Below are 20,248 nucleotides of genomic sequence, written 5' to 3'. Positions count from 1 at the left end.
GTATTGTGTTGTTATAACACGTTGTTGTGCATGTGACTTATTGGGCAAAAAATTTTTCGAGTAGCTTTTTTAAAATTTCAACGACCTGCGCTAAATGATTAAGCACTGGTAAATAGTGTTTCATTAAACAAGTAGCTATTCGTTAAACTTCGGTACCGAGGTTTAACGACTAGTACTATTCGTTTAGCGATGTTTAACGAAAGTAACATTCGTTTAATAGTAGTAACATTTTTTTTTCAATTATGTTCATAGATACTTAAGCGTGAAAAAGAGTACTGAAGGTTTTAGAATACTTTGAGTTAAAAAGGCAAATTTAAAAGGCTCTTGCATGAAAGTTAAATAATTCACGTATTAAGCGAATAAATAAAAAGTTCACGAATGCAGAGAAAAAGCGTAAAAAAGGATTGAGAGCCAGAAAAAAAGGATTTTTTGATAAAATGAGTGAAAAAGCAAAAAGTTCATATCAAACTGGTTCTTACTGAGTTGATAACTTATTTTTTAAACACTTTTTTTATTTATTTTTTATTTTTCTCTGTTTTTAATTTTTTGCACACTTGCTATAACTCAAAACATGATAACTCAAGATAGAATTGATAATTAGACTTGAAACTTTGAATTTGTGTTTGATATAATCTAATACTCCGGATGACCTTTGGGTTTTACACAAAACACTTAATATCTTAGGAAAAATTCAGTTTATGTGCAAATTTGTACTTACATTTGTTGAAAAAAAGTAGTATTTTTACAAAAACTATAATTACCCTTAGGGAAAAATAATTTCTGCTAATCCTTAGGGTCATCCGGAGTATAATATAATAATGTACATATGTGAAAAAAGATTTTCAATTTTCTTATGTTTTATCAAGGTATCATGTTTCAAAAACATCATTTGTAAGGGTCAAAATTGACACATTTTTCGCCATTATTGATTTTCCGTTAAAAAATAAAAAAAAACTTTTTATGCAAACTTTTGCTCTTAATCATTTAACAGTTTTAATTAACTAAAAAATGTTGCAATGACGAATTTTTGAAAGTAGTTTATTTGCATCCCTACTATTCTATTTTGTTCAACTTTGGAAAGTGAAGTTAACCATGGCCTACTCAAATTACACGGCCTGATTTGTTGCATTATCCGTAAAAAATTAAGAGGCCAGCTTTTTTACGGCTCAAGTATAAAAACTTAATTTTTGTTATGGTTAAGAATCATAACCATAACAAAAACTTCGCTGGAGCTTATAAATGATACTATTATTTTAAGAATAAGTCAAGTTTGTCACACAAATTTGTTTTGATACAAAAAATAAAAAAAAGGTTAAACGTTTAAATCGTAGAAATTTAATTCTTTAAATTTAATGTTGTCTTGTGTAAATCTCTATTTTTAATTTCTATCAAATAGTTCTGATTGTTTTTGAGTCTTAAAACGGTTTTCGTAATAAATTTTACGACAGATACAAAACAAATGTCTTTAAATACTTTAAAAGTATGCCTAAGGCACATTTTACTTTTAAAGTTGTATTTTACTTATCGTAATAATTGATTAGAGAGGAAAAAAAAGTTGCAGAATTATTTCAGTGAGATTTATTAATTAATGCCAATGTAAAAAAATATATAATATTAATGACATCCTTACTGCAAAACGTACATAGCACGCTCTCCAAACTGTTAACTGTGTTGTTTAATAATAATTAATGTTTACTGATATAAATTTTTGTGTAATTTAATAAATTTTTTTTAATACTCAATTTAAATGCATCAATTGTATGCCATCAAGAGCAAACCTATATGACAAAGTCTTAAGTGATTGGTCCATAGTTAGATGCAAAAATTAAATTAAGACAAACAAACTTTTCTTGCATGTTTTAAAATTTCCATTATATAATTAAACATTCTGTTACATTGCATTATAATGTTAATTGTTTTACTTACGTGATAAATACGATCAAATAGCTGTCATTCCTTTTCTCATTGTCTCATTGTCTAACGGCCTCGTCTTAAAATTAAATTTTTGCTACCTTGAATGGTAACGATGAACTTTAAATTTTTTGTATCTTGTTTTGGTCTTTAACTATATATCTTTAGTAATTGAAAGAGCTTACAGGGAGAGGAGTCCCCAACTAACATAATACAAATTAAAAACTGAATTATTTTCATAGTTTTTTCAATAAACGCTTTATTGTATTCTAATCAACCATTTGTGGATTCTTTTTTAATTTTAATTTAATTCATTTGACCGACTAAATATTCATATGTATATCAATCTGCATCACTGGCTGAATTAAGTTGTAAAAAGAAGCTTCGGTAATCGTTGAGTAGTTTGAGAGATAGTTTGAGAAAATTTTTCAATTCAACCGAGAACTTTTTTATTTTAACAAAGAAAATCAAAAATGGCGAAATTTTCAACAACTCAAAATCGAATATTTACTTAAGGAAATACACTAATAATCACAAAAATACACTAATAATTTGGTAGATGTTTTGACATCTACCAAATTACATTAAATTAAAATTTGATCGATATTTTTTTTGATCGATCTTTTATTTGCCGATATTTAATTTGCCGATATTTAATTTGATCGATCTTTTTTTTGCCGTGCCATTGCCGTGAACGCACGTTTTTTTGGCTGCTCTTCGAGAATATTAATTAAAAAATGGAAATAACGATCAAAAATATCGAAAAAATTATTATAAACAAGTTTGAAGAACAAAAAAGATCTTTGCTTTAAGAAACAGAAAGGTTATTAAAAGACCAAGAAAAGAACTTTACACAAATAGTGAGTTGGAAATATAAAAATAATTACTGATAGACTGGACAAAATTGAAAATGAAATAAATGTAAACAAAGTAAATATGAAAAATATTGAAATAGACTTAAACGATGTTAAAGAAAGTCTCAACTTTCAAAAAGAAAAAATAAAAGAAGAATTAAAACAGATAAGGAAAAAATATAACCTTGAAATTAAAAATATAAACAAGAAAAATACTGACTTAGAAAACCGCTCTCGTGGAAACAACATTAGAGTCGATGGTCTGAAAGATTCACCAGGAGAAAGTTGGAGTGATTGTGAGAAATCTGTGAAAAAAATATTTACAAACAACCTTAAAATTTCAACTGAAATTATGGTGGAACGAGCACATCGAGTTGGGTCGTACAAAGAAGATAAAACACCAAGAACTATCGTAGTAAAACTTTTAAACTACCAAGATAAAATTAAAATTTTTAATTCACTTAAAAACCTTAAAGGAAGTGGAATATATATAAATGAAGACTTTGCTAAAGAGACGATGGAAGAGAGGAAAAAACTTTGGCAAGAAGTTAAAAATCTTCGCAACCAAGGTAAATACGCAACAATTAAATTTAATAAAGTTTGTCGTAAATTTAGAAAATAAGAAAATTTTTTGCGTATAATTAAGATAAAGTTTTACGTAAGTTTAAGCGATCGAAACTAAGTTAATTCTTTTAACTAATGGCTAAACAAACAATAGATTACGAAACGCAACACTTTAATGTTTTCAAATCGGCTAATAACTTTTTACTTAATAACTCTTACGATCCAGATATGCATTTTTTTAATGAAAATAATTTTAACTCGCGGTTTTTTGAATTAGGAACTTTTAAAAATGAATTAAAATCATATAACAGTAACTTTACGGTGATACACATAAATATAAGAAGTATAATTAACAATATTGACAAACTAAAACATTTTCTTATAGAATGTAACTATTTGTTCAGTATGATTTGCTTAACAGAAACTTGGTGTTCTGATGAATCATCCAGAATAAATTCAAACCTAATAATTCCGAACTACAAACTAATATCTTATGAGCGAAAAGCTCAAAAACGAGGAGGTGGAATTATAACATATATTCATAATGATCTGACTACTAAAATTAAGACGATCTTTCGGTTTCTGATGCCGATGGTGAGGTCTTTACAATTGAAATAATAAACAAAAAATTAAAAAATATACTGGTGCCCATCTGTTACAGACCACCTGAAGGTGATATAAAAAACTCTTCAAATCACCTAAAACAAATATTTCTTAAAAATAACAAAGAGCACAAAATATTATTCTGTATTGGAGATATAAATATAAACTGTCTAAAGTACGATGAAGATGCCGTTACCAAAACTTTTTTTGACGATATGTTTCAACACTACATCTTTCCTATAATAAACAAACCAACCCGGGTAACATTTAATTCAATCACTGCAATGGACAACATATTGACCAATTCATTATATGATCCTTTATTAAAAGCAGGTGTAATCAAAACGGATATATCCGATCACTTTCCGATTTACTTTTCCTTTTTTCAAGATACAAAAAATAATAACTCTAAAATTAAAGTCTATAAACGAAAAATTAATAATTTAACTATTCAACAGTTTAAAGACTCACTATCGGCAGTAAGGTGGGATAGGATTTACCAAGAATGTAACCTTGGGCATACCAACTCCGCTTATAATGAATTTATAGAAAGATTCTTAAAGCACTATGATAATCACTTTCCAATTATAGAACAAGAATTAAAAATAAAATACTTACAATGTCCATGGATTACCAGAGGTATAAAAAAATCTTCAAAAAAAAAAAAAAAAACTCTACATCAAATATTTAAAAAATAGAAATGAAAAAAATCTAAATACTTACAAACAATACAAAAATCTATTTGAAAAAATAAAAAAAAGCTCGAAGAAAAATTACTATTCAAACCAAATAAAAATGCAACTGGTGACATTAAAAAAACATGGAATACTTTAAAAGAAATAATTGGAAACAAAAAATTAAAATCAAATAGTTTACCTACTCAAATAATCATAGATAATATAGAGTACAGTGACAAAAATACGATTGCTGAAAAAATCAACGAATTTTTTGTTAACATTGGCCCTAATCTTGCCTCAAAAATTAAGTCTCCTAACATCTCATTCAAATCATACCTAAGTGATACCCAGAGCGAAATAAAATACAAAGATCTAAACTACCAAGAACTTAATGTTGCTCTAAATTCCTTAAAATTAAATAAAACTCCAGGTATCGATGGTATCTGTAGTAGAGTAGTGGCAAATGTCTTTACAACGATAAATAAACCAATATTTGAAATTTTTAAGTCTTCGATTAAAACAGGAGTTGTACCAGACAAGCTTAAAGTAGCTAAAGTGGTACCAATATTTAAAACAGGTGAAACATACTTAGTTAATAATTATAGACCTATCTCAGTACTCCCTACCTTTTCTAAGCTTCTCGAAAGAGTAATCTATAACAGATTGTATGAATATTTATTCCAAAATAAAATTCTAAATAAAAAGCAATTCGGTTTCCAAAAACAATATTCAACTGAACACGCAATTCTAGATCTAGCTAACAATATATGTGATTCTTTTAATAAAAAACAGTTTGTTCTAGGCATCTTTATAGACCTTTCAAAAGCGTTTGATACTGTAGATCATGATATCTTACTTAAAAAAATGGAAAGCTATGGGATAAAAAACATAACCCTTGACTGGTTCAAAAACTATCTAAGTAACCAGTGGCGGATTAAGACTTTTCGGGGCCCGGGGCTATTTAAAAGTAGGAGGCCCCGTTCCACTAACAACGACAAAAATGAGTAAAACAAAGATTTTCTTGAAAAAGCTATCACTGATATTTATTTATATACAACTTTTATATTTATTTTATTGAATTAAGTTGAGTGATTTTTTTCTGCTTATCTTCCCCGCAAATTCTGCAATCACATCGCTGAAATCCAAAGTTTCTAATAATTTTGACTCAATAGTTAATCTTGCTATATTACTTAAACGACTATGGACCATTGTTGATCGGTGCATGTTCTTAACTCTTTTAAGAGTAGAGAATGATCTCTCAGCCTCGCAATTTGTTATGGGAATAGTTAGAAACAAGCAATATGCTATATAAACATTTGGAAATACATCAACAATATCGGTTTCAACAATCCAATTTAAAACATGCAGAGGAATCAATGTGTTTTCAGTCTCAGATTTATCTTTTTTTTGCGAAAAAAAACCCGGAGGCTGCAACTTTAATAATGTTACAAATTGTTCTATTTCAAATATGAAACTATCTTCTAAATCATTTGAGTACACTTCTACAATTTTTTTCGCGCTAACTTGCAATTTCATGGAACTAATAGTTAACAGCTTCGATAGAAATCCAAATAACTTATTTATGTGGTTGTAACCATCACTTCTTATAGTTAATTGTGTCACAAGTTTGTTAATAATGACAAAAAATGTATTCACTTGAAACTTGTCGGATACGCTTAAAGAATCAACTTGGTTTTCTCCGTTGCTCAATTTTTTAATTACCTTTCTTTTGTTCTTATCAGAATAGTCTTTTTCAATAAACGAGCTAAGTTTTTTTGATTCATTCTCAAATCTCGTAAAGTCGTTTCGTAAGTTTTTTACAAAGTCAATTAGTGAAAGTAACATACTGCTTGCTGTATGCAAATCTAATTCAACTTTTTGAAGAAATTTGCTAACTGCATTAAACCTCTTAAGTATGTGATGCCAAAGTACAGCCATGAATGCAAACTCTAGCTTAGTGATCTTATTTAATAAACACAAAGCTTCATGAAGAGTATCAGATTTTTCTTCTGTATCCTCAGCTATATGACATAGCGCTGCATGAATCCCATCAAAATTTTCTACCAAACTTTTTGAAGCATCTGACCTACATGACCATCGTGTATCTGATAGGCGCTTGAGTGTAGCATGATTTCCTTTCAATAAATCCCATCAATGCGTTGAAGCTACAAAAAATGAATACAAACCATGGAGAACGCCAAAATAGTTGATAGAATTGATACACTCACTGACACTGCACTGCCCTACTAAATTTAAAGAATGTCCAGCGCAGGGGATATAAAAAGCTAATTCACTCCGCTCTTTTAAACGTGCCTGTAATCCAGAATATTTACCAGACATATTGCTTGCATTATCGTATGTCTGTCCCCGACAATTGGTTATATCAATATCATATCTTTCCAGTAGATCTAAAATGTCAGTAATCAAAGATTTACCGTCGTGGCTTTTAGTTTGTAGAAAACAAAAAAATCGTTCATACACGTGGCCATTTAGATAATAACGAAATATCAGAGAAAGTTGATCCACGTGAGAAATATCAGGAGTCGAATCTACGATAATTCCCCAGTATTTTGCTTTTTTTATTTCGGTAATAATGTGCGTTAAAACCTTTTGAGACATAATATCAATTAGCTCTTCACAAATAGTTTTAGACAAATAATTTACATTACCTTTGCCTTTATTTGCAAAAGTGTCAATGTGTTGCTTTAAAACTGGATCAAATTGAGTCAACAGTTCTAACATGCCTAAGTAATTTCCGTTATTTGACGATCCTATAACTTCATTATGGCCTCGAAATGCTAAACCTCTTCCGGCTAAAAAACGAATAACCGCAACTATTCTATTTAAGATTGCAGACCAATAATTAAATTCCCTTTTAATCTGGCTTACCATATATTCATCGACATGAGTATTTTGTTTTATGAATTCTATCCACTTAATCATACATTGAATATGTTCCTTGCTGTTTTCGTGGCCGAAAATAGTTTGTTTAGCTTTTTTCCAATTGTAAAAACCACTTTTGACAAATACGTTGTCGTAATCGGTTGAAAACAACTTGCAAACATAACAAAATACACATCCAGTGGATTCAGAAAACATTAACCATTTTCGGTCACACTTTTCGCCATTATTCATCACTTTTTGAAAATATTTAACCGAATAATATCTGTACTGGTTTTTGAACATCCGCTTCGAAGATTCGTAATTAGAGTCTTTATTTTGAAAAAAAGCATACCCCTTGTTTAAATACTTCATTCGTTCATTTTCCTTTAATTGTAATGGCCATAAAGCAGGGTCTTCGCGTAGAATGGGATCTAGGAAAACAAATCATAATAAATAAGCCTAATAAAAAAATAATAAGTGAAAATTTATAGAATAAAAATATTAACTGCCTAAAAAGTAAATTGTTTGTTTAGCAGATGTTAGAGGTGTTATTAAAAATAGGAAAAATTGGAGTACCTGAGTCAAGCTCATTGTTATGCATTGCAGATTCAACACTTTCAACTTCTTGAATTTCATTTGAAGGACCTTGGCAGGCTACCTCATTTTCCGTGTTATTGTTTTCATTTTTTCTTTCATTGTTTTTATTATTATCTACAGTTTGTGGAAATTGCATAATAGTTTGGTTTGATGAAAAAAACTTTGTCATTTTCGGAAGTTTAGCTACCATTTCCTCTCTCTCTTTCTTCAATCTTCTTTTACAAGCTCCACTTTCATATTTTCTTAGCATTTTAATTATAACTGTATAACCTAAAAAGTGTTAAACTGTTCTTTTTTTCTCTTTCACGAATTTAGCGCTTCAGCTATTAAATGCATTCACACAAGAACTCTTTTGTGCGGAAGTACAAAAGAATTGTAGAATTGCAATCGTTAATGCATTTTCAATAACAATATAATTATTTAAGTCATTATTAATTTTCCGAAGGGAATTGTTTTTGTAGCAATTTGTACAAATGTTACATTCAATTATTGCTATAAGGCGCTGCTACTAATTTAGTAATTTTTTTTTTGTAGAAGTAGTTGCGCGCCATCGTTGTCAAAGACCGGAAAAAATATATAATGCAGCGTTTTTGTTGACAGTTATTTTATTTTTGTGCTTTTGTTTTCAGACAATTTAGTCAATTTAACTTTGGCTCTTTTAAGTTAATAAGTTTTAAGTTATTTCTATGAAGTTGACTAGTTTATTTTTGTTATTTCTATGGTGTATATTAATTTATTTACTTTTTATTTTTAAATCTTACTTTAAATTTTTAATTCTTAAATAAATGATAATATCTTATTATTTTTTCTTATTCTGAAAAAATGATCTTACTCTTTCCTTAAAGTTTTATTCTTTAAGTTTTTCTTTAAATGATAAGGAATTGTTATCTATTTTACTTTTTTACTTTTATTTTTTTTTTTTTTATTTATAAATAGTTTGTTAACTATAGATATTTAAATATTACGGTTTTTGTAAATACGTGAGAATAGGGCTCGGTGATAAGGCTAAATTAGTCTTCTTCTTGCCCTGCCAATATTTATTTTTATTTATGTGCTTCGAAACTGTATATATTATTTAACGGCAAAAAAAAAAAAAAAAAAATAAATAAAAAATAAAAGAATAAATTTTCAGAGTTAATAAAAAATTATTTACTTTGAATCGGGGCCCCTAAAATTGTGGGGCTCGGGGCTATAGCCCCCCCCCCCCTCCCTCATTGATCCGCCACTGTAAGTAACAGACAACAATGTGTTTTTTCAGATAATTATAAACACTCAAAACTACTAAGAGTTGAGTGCGGTATCCCCCAAGGTTCCATTCTTGGACCTCTTTTGTTTCTTCTATATATTAACGACCTTACAAATGTCTCGGATAAACTTGATGTCATCATGTTTGCCGATGACACAAACTTATTTTATTCCTCGAACTCAATCAAAGATCTTTATGAATGTATGAACAAAGAGCTTAAAAGATTAAGTATATGGTTGAAACTAAATAAATTATATACACTAAATTATATACACTAAATACAGAAAAATCAAAATACATACTGTTTCATTCCAAAAAACAAAAAATTAATATACCAACTATCCTTCCCTCGCTAAAAATAGATAAACATTGAAAAAACAGAAACAACTAAATTTCTTGGGATCCTTATTGACGAAAATTTATCTTGGAAAGCCCATATAAGTACAATAAACACCAAAATTTCAAAAAAAATTGGGATACTCTACAAAGTTAAGCCTATGTTGTCCCAACATAATCTTAAATTCCTTTATTTTTCTTACATCCAAAGTTATCTTACGTACGCTAATATTACATGGGCAAGTACACACAAATCCAAATTGAGTACTATTTATATTATTCAAAAACACGCATCAAGATTAGTTTATAATAAAGATAAACTCACCCATGCTGAACCCTTATTAAAAACCTTGAATGCTCTAAATGTTTACCAAATGAACATCTACCAAAATGTACTATTCATGCTTAAATACAAACTTGGACTAGTCCCATCGTATTTTTTAGATAATTTCTTTCAAGTTAACTCTAATAGATATATAACAAGAGCAACAGGCAACTTCATACTGCCTAAAAGAACAACAAATTTCTCACGGTTTTCTATTTCCTACCGGGGTCCGTACCTATATAACAAAATAATATCAAAAAATATAGAACTTAAAGTATTAAATAATCCTGCCAACTTGAAAAATAAATTAAAACACCTCATACTTAATATCAACAATTATATTGACATGTATTAAACTTAGCAACAAAATTTATACTAAAATATATATGTGTATCACTAACTATATACTGTTTAACCACTTCTGATTATATATAAATATAAAATAGACTTTATTTAACCACTTAAAGAGGTACTCGATGATAAGTCTTCACAGACTTCTACGAGTTTTCCTTTACAACAACATGTTTTTATGATAAGAAACACTATTAGTTTACGTTATACTTAGCTATATTTGTTAAACCACTTTTTATTATGATACGTGGTAATATTATGTTATATATAATTTTATTTTTTACGTTGCAATATATTATATTATGTAATTGTAACGTAACGATGTGCAACGATATTGAAGTTGTATAAAAAAATATATATATATTTAATGCATTCAAGTTTTTAAGTAAATTTTTTCAATTAATGTTTTGAATATTTTATTTTTTGAAAATCCAATTTTCAAAAAGTATCCTTTTGAAATTTTTTAAATTCGATTATTTTTATAACTAGTGAAGAGTATTTCTTTAAAAATTTTTAAATATTTTATTTTTGAAATATTAAGTCATATTAAATCAACGTTTACAATATTGTATAATTATTGATCGTAGTGAGCGGAAAGCGGCCTAAACTTTTTAATGTAACTAATCTTGATACATATTAAATATGTGTTGTAATTAAATAAACAATGTGTTTTGTAATTAAATAAACAAAAACTCTTTATCGCTTGAAAATACATAAATTATATTTGTTGTGTTTTAAAGCGTTAAGGAGTTATTGTTTGAATATTTACTATTGCATAAATATAAATACGGTTAGTCGTGGTAGATTTATGGTAGATTTGTTTGTTAAAATGTTGTATAATGCTAATTCGGAGACGGTCCAAAGTGTCAAAATCCACGTCATCGCCACAAGGTGTTGCAGGAGTTGAGAGTCCGTGTAGTCTAATTCAAGGTGGCGATCCCAAAGTGATGGATTACTTTGGGATCGCCACCTTTAATTAATACTTTGAAAGATTGCTACTCTCAAGTGACAACGAGAAAGAAAATAGTAATTCCTTGGATTGTATAAAACTCACAGAAGATTTGCTGTCAAGCACAGCATCCCACGATGTTTTTGTTTTTTATGATATACATATTTGTCTTAATAAAACTGAATTTATTTAGTTTTGAAACAGAATAGCGCTAAAATGGATGCTATTTGTATCGGAAACTCACCGAGGTAAAATTGTATGTCACGCAAATAATATAAACTAAGACTGCATAGAGACTAAGCTACATATAGACTAAAAGCTTGTCATCGGACAATTTTATTGATGTAAGTACAACTTGCTTTAAAATACTGTATATCAACATACTATTACATACATATAAGATTTGATTCCAACATTTTGATATTTAGTTTTAAAATATATCTGAGAATTGTAATGACTTTGTCAGTGCATACACATCATATTGTTTATCGATAATAACTGTGAGATAAAAATAAGATCTAAAAATAAGATGTTTAGTAAATATAAGATCTGTGTTTGACATAGATAGCATACTCTATTTATTTACTATCATCAACTAAATAAAATTTGATGCTTATATAACGTATTGTGATCTTTGTTTCAGATTACTGCAATACCTGACATCAGTAATAATCACTTTATTGCAAACCCTTCTTTGTTTGCTGATATCTGTGAGGTAATTATAAATCCTTTATTAAACGTAGACAACAAAATCTATGATAGTTACTGTTCGCTAACAATCTTGTGAATTATTATAGCCTTTCTTTAATGTAAGAAAACCCTGTCAAGTTGTGTTATTTTTATAGACAAATAGAAATGATAACAAGAATTTTTTTTGGCTTGGGCTTTTCTCCAGAAAAGTTTTTAAAATTTTAAATTTATTTGCAAAAATAAATACTTTCAGAAACTCTTTATCGATGACCGACGTTTAGAATTGGATAGATATTGGGTACTATCTTCTTATGATGCTCAAACATCTTACACCGCTGCCAAGGTATCTAAACAGCTTGTGAAGAAAAGTTATGTGGTATCATTAAAAATCAATGTTTTGCTAAATATTTCAAATTTTTAAGTGTTGGGTACAAACATCAATGTCCAAGGTAAGTGGACGTGCTCCAATTAATGACCAAAAATGTGTAAAACAGGGTCCACATAATGCTTTTGATTTTGAAAAAACACAGGCAATAATTAATCTTATTTAAAAAATTCCTGTACATACGTCGTATTACTGTAGGGAAAGATACAAGCTAATTTTTTTATCTCCATAACTTTAAATAACTTTAGCAAAGCTGTTCGAACTATACAAATGTAAAGAAATGGATAATGCCGTTAGTGTTCAAGATAATATTTTATCCTTCTTTCAATTTAAGAACTAAAGCTCTAAAAAAAGACACAACTTTTGAAACAAACAGGATGCCACTAAAAGGGGGAATCTTATGTTAAAACATAATGAACATCTGGCCATGGCAGAAAAGGCCCAAGTCACACTAAATCCTGACGTGTTGTTTGAAAAATAAAATGATGATATTGAATGCATCATATTTGATATGAAAAGCACATCGTCGTTGATAAGAGTTCCTACAAAAATTTACAGTGCAAAAAAGCAATCAAGGTTTTGTTACGTGTTACTGGAAGGCCAAGCTTGCAGAGGTGCCCAAAACGTTGGATCTTGCTTGAACAGACACATTGAAGAAAGGCTATTTTTTTTGGTTCGTCATAATCCTGTTGTCTGACTCCTGTGGCGATTAAAATAGAAACATTTACATGACCCCTATATTAAATGCAATTATACAGTCAACTGCATCTGTTTTTGATTAATTTAAAAAAATGGTTTCGTTGATCTAGAAGTTAATGTGTACATTTGCTCCAAACGGAGAGGAAGGCAAGACTATCATTCCTGTCAAAATAAACGAAATGAAATCAATGCTGCATTTAATTTTATCAGATAAAAATAATTCTGTACAAACTTGCAATGTGACGGCTTCAGTGTTGAAAAAGACGTTTAAATCAAAATCTCTACTAAATATCACTAAGCTATGTATACTTAATTGTAACTTCTTTTTAGTAATAAATAATGATTGTGGCTGTGTTATTGGTTGTACTTTAAAATAGATTGGTGATGAGTTGCTCTAAGTTTTTTGTTTTGATTGATGATTTGAGAAAGTAATGGGTTAGTTTGTCAATAGAAATGTCTTGACTGTCACAAAACCATTTGTTTAAAAGATATTGAGGAAAATTTAATTCATAAACGAAGCCGGTTCTTACAGTACAGGCTCGTAGAAACAAAAATTATATGGGGGGGGGGGGCAGTACTTCCTCTAAAGCTTTATTCATTGACAATCTGTAATTAGATAAGAACAAATTTAAATTAAATGCTCATATTTAAAGTGATTTGTTATAATGAAGATTTGGAAAATTCTGTCACATAAGTGGTGGCAAGTCCCTTGTCAGTTTGAAACACATTATTTATAGTGAGAGAACAATTCAAACTAAAATTTTAACAAAAAGAATTTTTGGAAATTATATCAATGCTGTTAAAGATAAATAACATGTTAAATTTTTGATGGAACAGATCCGAGAAAGTAATTTTGATTGTGTGAGTATATCAGATTAGTTTATTATATGAGGTAAATTTGTGTAACCCAAATATAAATATTTTTGCTATTATTTTTTTTAATTTATCATTAAGATTTATAAGAAATTGAAAAAGCGAAAATTGCCTGCCAACCTGATTATATATTGATTTAACAATGTTAGAGTTTTTATAAACTAATAGAAATATAAATGTGGATCAGTCATAAAAAAGCCGTTTGTTTTTGAGACGATTGCCTAGAAGCATCCTAAAGTTTTTTAAAGATGACACGTTACAATGTCATTAGGAAAAGAGTTTATTTTTACTAATTATTCTACAAAAAGAGTTCTTACGTAGACTTAAACAACAGGAGTATTTATATACATGACCATGATTATTAAATTGGCTATCAATTTTAAATAGACTTCTATCATATAAATTATTGCACCACTTTAAGACGTTAATTAGATCTCCACGAAATTGTCTATATTTCATACTTGTCATATTTAGTGCTAACAATCTTTGTTCATGCGCAAGGTCATATAAGCCTTTGAATCGTTTTCGAGATCTTTTTAATGCATTTTCCATCTGCTGTTTGTCTTTAATAAGCTGCGGTTTACAAATTGATCCGTAGTATTCTAAGTGAAAGCGGAGTAGAACTGAAAATAGCTATTTTGAACGATAATAAATCTGGATAAGATGAAAATGTTCTTTTTATTAGATCTAAAAATTGCGTTGCTTTGTTGACTTGAATAGAAGTGCTTTTGAAAATGATATTCGAATCTGCCAAAACACTTAAATCGCAAACGAGATTAAAGTGTTTACGCAGATTTATTATTTTCGGGTTTAATGTTAACTCATACTTTATTCTAAATCATACATAGTATAAGTATGGGATTGGTTGTTGTGTTCTAGATGTAGTCCAGAGCATTTATAAGTATTAAATTTCATTCCCTATTTTTGAGACATATAACAAGAGCGTCAATATTGTTTTTTAATTCTTGCAGAAGTTGAATATTTCAATAGAATGAAAGATTTTGGTATCGTCAGCGAAAAGAGCAGCTCTTGATTTTAATATTTTAGGGATATCATTGACTTGTATCATAAAAAGTTACGCTGAAAAGACGGAGCCTTAGGGAAAATCTACTCTCAACGGATACCCAGATTGAGAATTTGCCATTTACAACAACTCTTTGTCTAGAGTTTTCCAGAAAGTTTTTTATCCAACATAGTATTGGTTCATTTATACCATAAGCTACAAGTTTAGAAATAAGAAATTTGTGTGGAACTTTTTCAAAAGCTTTTATATCGAAGTAAATGTTGTAAATCTATAGTAATATTATTAGCAAGTAAGAGTGCACAATAATCAATTATAGCTAGAAGGTTAGTTAAGCAGGAACAACTTGGGCGAAGTCCATGTTGGTGCATACTAAGTTGTGGTTAATTAGGTGTTTCATTATATGTTTTTGTATTACTTTTTCAAAATTTTTTATTGAGATACAAGTTATACTGATTGGTTTTGATCTGTCTCCTTTGATGTGTGAAATTGTTGCATCTTTCCATATTTAGGGCATTAAACCACTTTCAAGGACTTTTTAAAAAATAATGGTTAGATATTTAGACATTTGAAAGTTAGTTTTCTTAAATGTTATTGGATGTTGTTTCTCAGGGCTTCGTGGTTTAGATAAGCTTAGATTCAGGAGGTATGCTTTAATATTTTCTGAATTTAGATCAATATTGTTATGCAATTCTCTTTTTTTTTTTTTTTTTTTCATTACCTCTGTTCAATATATAATGACGATGTTTTTACTGTGTGAGTTTTAGTTCATTATTTGAGAATCAACCCATTTTGATCATTTTATGTTTTTAAAGTTAGATTTTGGTATATTATTGTTGATACTAGTTTAAGGTTTATTGAAAAAGATACTCCATGGTTGTTCTGAGTTGGTTGTTGGATAGAGTTTAATAGTTACAAGGTTTTCATTATCTTTATTACAGTTTCTTTATGTGTATTAATGATTTTGTATAGTTTGGTATAGTTTGGCGGTAAATTTCGATAGATTCAATTGAAAGAATAAAATATAGTAGTTGATGAAGACTTTTGTCTATGGGTACTAGATGTGTTAAAAATGAAGTCATGTTTTCATCAAATGTAAATAAGAGGTCAATTTTAAATTGAGTTTGGGTCCGGGTCCGTTGATACGCAACCCAGACTCAACCCTATTACAGCCCTAATTAGTTATCTTGTTCTCATCAAGTTTTACTTGTCAACTTCAACCACTGATACTTTTAAATACTTTTAACTTCTAAAAATATAAAACATCTTTCTTGATATCCGGCGCTGACATACAGTTAATCTCAAGGTTGACATAAGTAAGTGAACTTTTGCTTATTTTAATTAAATCTTATAGACAAATGCTTTCCCTTTGTATTTACAGAGTAAAGATTAGGTAACTATGTTAGGTGAATAACAACGTAAAATGCAATAACTTAGAATAAATATTTAAAGTAATTTTAAAAAACTAATAGTGGATAGTAAAGCAAACTATATCATCATATATTACATGAGGACCTTTTTGTATTACTGTGTGGTATACTACACAAATTCCAATTACTGTGTAGTTTACATACAACATTTTTATAAAAAAATAGTCGATTCGCGTTGACAAACCTTTTTTTATCAAAGCAGGGTTTCTGTCCTTATATGAACTCAACCGGAAGTATTTTTTGAGACCAAATAACTGAATTCTAATTAGGCTCTTCGAAAGGGGGGGGGGGGGTTTAAGACAGCGAGCACGTAAGCGGTTTCACTGTCTATCGTACTATATATCTATATATCTAAGTATGGACGCGGCTTTATCTCTTTTAAAACTTTATTTCTTTTTTTTTTAAAACAAAAGCATTGAATTTCACGAATTTAAAAAATCAAATCTATGTTATGTAACAGAGAAATGTTGAATAACTAATAGTTTTTTTATTTTAAATGATTTGAAAAATTTGTGCGTTGCTGAAAGAGGGGTTTATTTTGTAATAAATAATGCATACGTAAGCCAAAGGAAGGGGGGTTGGGGTTATTAAAAGCATATAGGTGCGTTCAAGGGAGGAGAGGTCCTAAATCAGTGCTTTTACTGCGTACGTACTTTATGGATGCCCCCTTGTTGAGTGAATAAGTTGATTAAATTTTTTTTCATAGCCATAACATCGTCAAAGATTAATACTGACTGTCCAGATTAGCTATTATTCATCAAATTTTAACATATAACTGAGACATTTGATTGTTCAAATAGCCAATTAAATCAAAAAACAATTTTTTGATATAATATTAAAATTTTTATTTTGATCAAAAAGTGACAGACGTACTTGTTAAAAACACTGTAGAGTTTTATCCAAATGCACTGTCACCTACATTTTTCATCTTTATGTTAATTATTTTAAAAATTGATTTGCATATAAGTTTATTGCAGTATATTAGACAATTTTGTTAATATAATAATTTTAAACTATATTTTTTAGATGTGGAAAAAATGTTTTTAAAAAGTCAACAGTTTAATAATTTAGACACACTTAAACGCTGGTATGAATTTGTTTAACATCTTTTTATTATCTGTTTTCCTAACAATAGAAAATGAAACTTCTCTGTTGCTGAAATCATGACTGTTAAACTTTGATAATTGGCGTTTCGTAATTTTATTTCGTATTTCGTAATTTTTTCGTAATTTTATATTTCGTAACTTTAAATTTCGTAATTTTCATGATTTTAAATTTCGTAATTTTCGTAATTTTGGAATTTACGGCATATAAAATTATATTTTTAACTATCAAGGTATATGTTACATAACGTTTTGTAATGTTATATAACGTTCCTTGCTTTCCAGTTATTTTTCATTGCACCCTTTATAAACATTTACGTAGGGATGATTCTATTTTATATAAAAGTTTTTTTTCAACATAAATCTTTTTGGAAGATTTTTTTTAAGTTTGGAAACTCACTTTTAAATATTTTATTGTTTCTTTTTCTTTTAAATCTAATTTTTGGTAAAAGTTACATTTTTAAAAATTGCACTTTGTGTAAACTTTAAAATTATTGAGTACAATTGTTAAACATGATCGAAAATAGCTGTGCTCAAATTTCTTATATAAATTCATTGACATACAATAATGAGCTCGGTATTTAAAATTTTTGAGTATAGATGTTAAATGTCATTAAAAAGATGTACTTAAATTTTTGCATTGACCTAGAATATTAGCACAGTATTCAAAATTTTTATAGATGATATTAATCAAAAGAATAGCTTTGTTAAAAGATAGTCTAATTTTCTCCTTTAATTCACTGACGCAAGAGAAAAACGTGACACTTATCGGGAGTATCCCGTATATAACCTTTAAGTACACCTAAAACATTATAAATCATTTCGATTAATCACATTAGCAGGTAGGTACTTGCATTTATTAGTTAATAAATTAAATATTTAGTAACCAAGTGCCGCACATTTTATTGAGTGAGTACGTTTAAGTTTTGAAAAAAAAAACATAAAAAAGACACCGTCAAAACACGCCGACAAAAAAAACAAAACAAAAAAAAAAAACAAAAACAAAAATAACAAAAACAAAAAAAACTTGCAAAGAAAATATGAACATTAGACACTTAATATTCACCGAGTTTCCGCGTTAAAAGGAAAATTAAATAGACATAAATAAAGAGTTTTCTTAGAATTAGCTACGATTTTTTTTCAGTTTGTTTTGAAAATCTTAACAAATTTTTTTCTTTACAAATATTTATATGTTTCAGTTAATCATTAAGAAGGTAATAAGTTTATAAATTAACAACATTTAAACATTATTAGGTGAAATTAAGTTTTTTTACAAAACAAATAATGAGTATTTATAATATAAATACTTTCTATTACTAAGTATACTACAAATTTATTTATTTGCTTAGCGTATTTGCTTATTATATATATGTACGTATGATGTACACGTTTATATATATATATATATATATATATATATATATATATATATATATATATATATATATATATATATATATATATATATATATAAATTAGTAAAAACACTTATCTATCTTTTATCTTCAACATAATGTTTCACCATCAGTAGGTTCATCAGGAAGCAATATATATATATATATATATATATATATATATATATATATATATATATATATATATATATATATATATATATATATATATATATATATATATCTATATATATATATATCTATATATATATCTATATCTATATATATATCTATATCTATATATCTATATCTATATATCTATATCTATATATCTATATCTATATATATATCTATCTATCTATCTATCTATCTATCTATATATATATATATATATATATATATATATATATATATATATATATATATATATATATATATATATATATATATATATATATATATATATACATATATATCTATATCTATATATCTATATCTATATATCTATATCTATATCTATATCTATATCTATATCTATATATATATATATATATATATATATATATATATATATATATATATATATATATATATATATATATATATATATATATATATGTATATATTATACATGTATATATATTTATATATACACATATGCATATATTTATTTACCTATAGTATATAACTTCCAACACAAATTTGTTAGAAACACTTAACTTTATTTCTTCTTGCAACAGCAATGAGGTTCCTGTTTATGTAGTGATACTAGGTTCTGCTAAAGCTTTCGACAATGTTTTTCACAAAACATTGTCAAAAGGTCCAGGTTTTAGTTCAAAATAGATAAAAACTTTTCTAAATAATAGAAGAAAAAAGAACTGTCCATAGAAGTTGTTTCTGTGAGAGTTGAAATTTTCAGTGGTTTGCCTCAGATCTTTGTTGTCTTTTGTAAGTGATTTGCTCTTGATGTTTATTTTGTATATTATTTGGTCTACCAAGAAAACTAGTGAATGAATGCAAATTGTGGACAGTTCTAATATTTTATCTAAGGTAATTTCAGAAAAATGTTCTTCAAGTCTACAGAAAAGTTAAATCCATCATTTAAATGAACAGAATATTAACTTCTAAGTTTGTAAGATTTTATAATGTTGATAAATTTTTTGTTGTAAACTAAAGTTAACTAAAGTTAACTGAAGTTAACAACAATAAGAGTCCTTTTTATTTTAATGTCATTAAATTATCAGAATCAAAATATATAAAAATCTAGGTGGAAAGGTCAAGATATTGTTGCAACAAATAATACTAATAGAATGTTAAGTCAAGTGAGAAAATAGTTTACAAAATTGAACTGCCAATT

At 27.7% G+C, this 20,248-nt stretch overlaps 2 protein-coding genes across 11 annotated transcripts in view; one reads left to right on the top strand and one right to left on the bottom strand.

Moving 5' to 3' along the window:
* Positions 1 to 5,680: 5,680 nt before the first annotated feature.
* On the bottom strand, positions 5,681 to 8,339 carry LOC136085497 (zinc finger MYM-type protein 1-like). The gene is made up of 3 exons (XM_065806811.1): positions 8,069 to 8,339; positions 6,838 to 7,923; positions 5,681 to 6,744 (listed from the first exon to the last, which is right to left on the bottom strand). Exons 1-3 carry the CDS (start codon positions 8,337 to 8,339, stop codon positions 5,681 to 5,683), a joined length of 2,421 nt encoding a protein of 806 aa, XP_065662883.1.
* Positions 8,340 to 17,417: 9,078 nt separating this feature from the next.
* Positions 17,418 to 20,248, top strand: part of LOC100202335 (kinesin-like protein KIF16B) — a 108,880-nt gene continuing 106,049 nt past the window's right edge. For 3 of the 10 annotated variants that reach the window (XM_065805801.1, XM_065805804.1, XM_065805798.1), the window contains exon 1: positions 18,070 to 18,339. The gene's annotated coding sequence lies outside the window, so the exon portion shown is untranslated. Of the gene's footprint in view, positions 17,482 to 18,069; positions 18,340 to 18,550; positions 18,712 to 20,248 lie in introns of those variants that run through there. The other 7 variants (XM_065805800.1, XM_065805803.1, XM_065805802.1 and 4 more) reach the window with 4 other exon arrangements.

The sequence above is a fragment of the Hydra vulgaris genome, chromosome 09 (assembly GCF_038396675.1).
Source record: "Hydra vulgaris chromosome 09, alternate assembly HydraT2T_AEP".
Lineage (NCBI taxonomy): Eukaryota > Metazoa > Cnidaria > Hydrozoa > Anthoathecata > Hydridae > Hydra > Hydra vulgaris.
This window is presented reverse-complemented; position numbering and strand designations above follow the sequence as displayed.

What these genes read in the sequence shown, in the direction of transcription:
- LOC136085497 (XM_065806811.1), bottom strand. Translation starts at nt 8,339, where the DNA reads ATGCTAAGAAAATATGAAAGTGGAGCTTGTAAAAGAAGATTGAAGAAA. An exon ending in TAACAATGAGCTTGACTCAG is followed by an intron (nt 7,924 to 8,068) that starts GTACTCCAATTT and finishes TTGTTTTCCTAG; the next exon opens with ATCCCATTCTACGCGAAGAC. An exon ending in AGTAGGGCAGTGCAGTGTCA is followed by an intron (nt 6,745 to 6,837) that starts GTGAGTGTATCA and finishes ATTTATTGAAAG; the next exon opens with GAAATCATGCTACACTCAAG.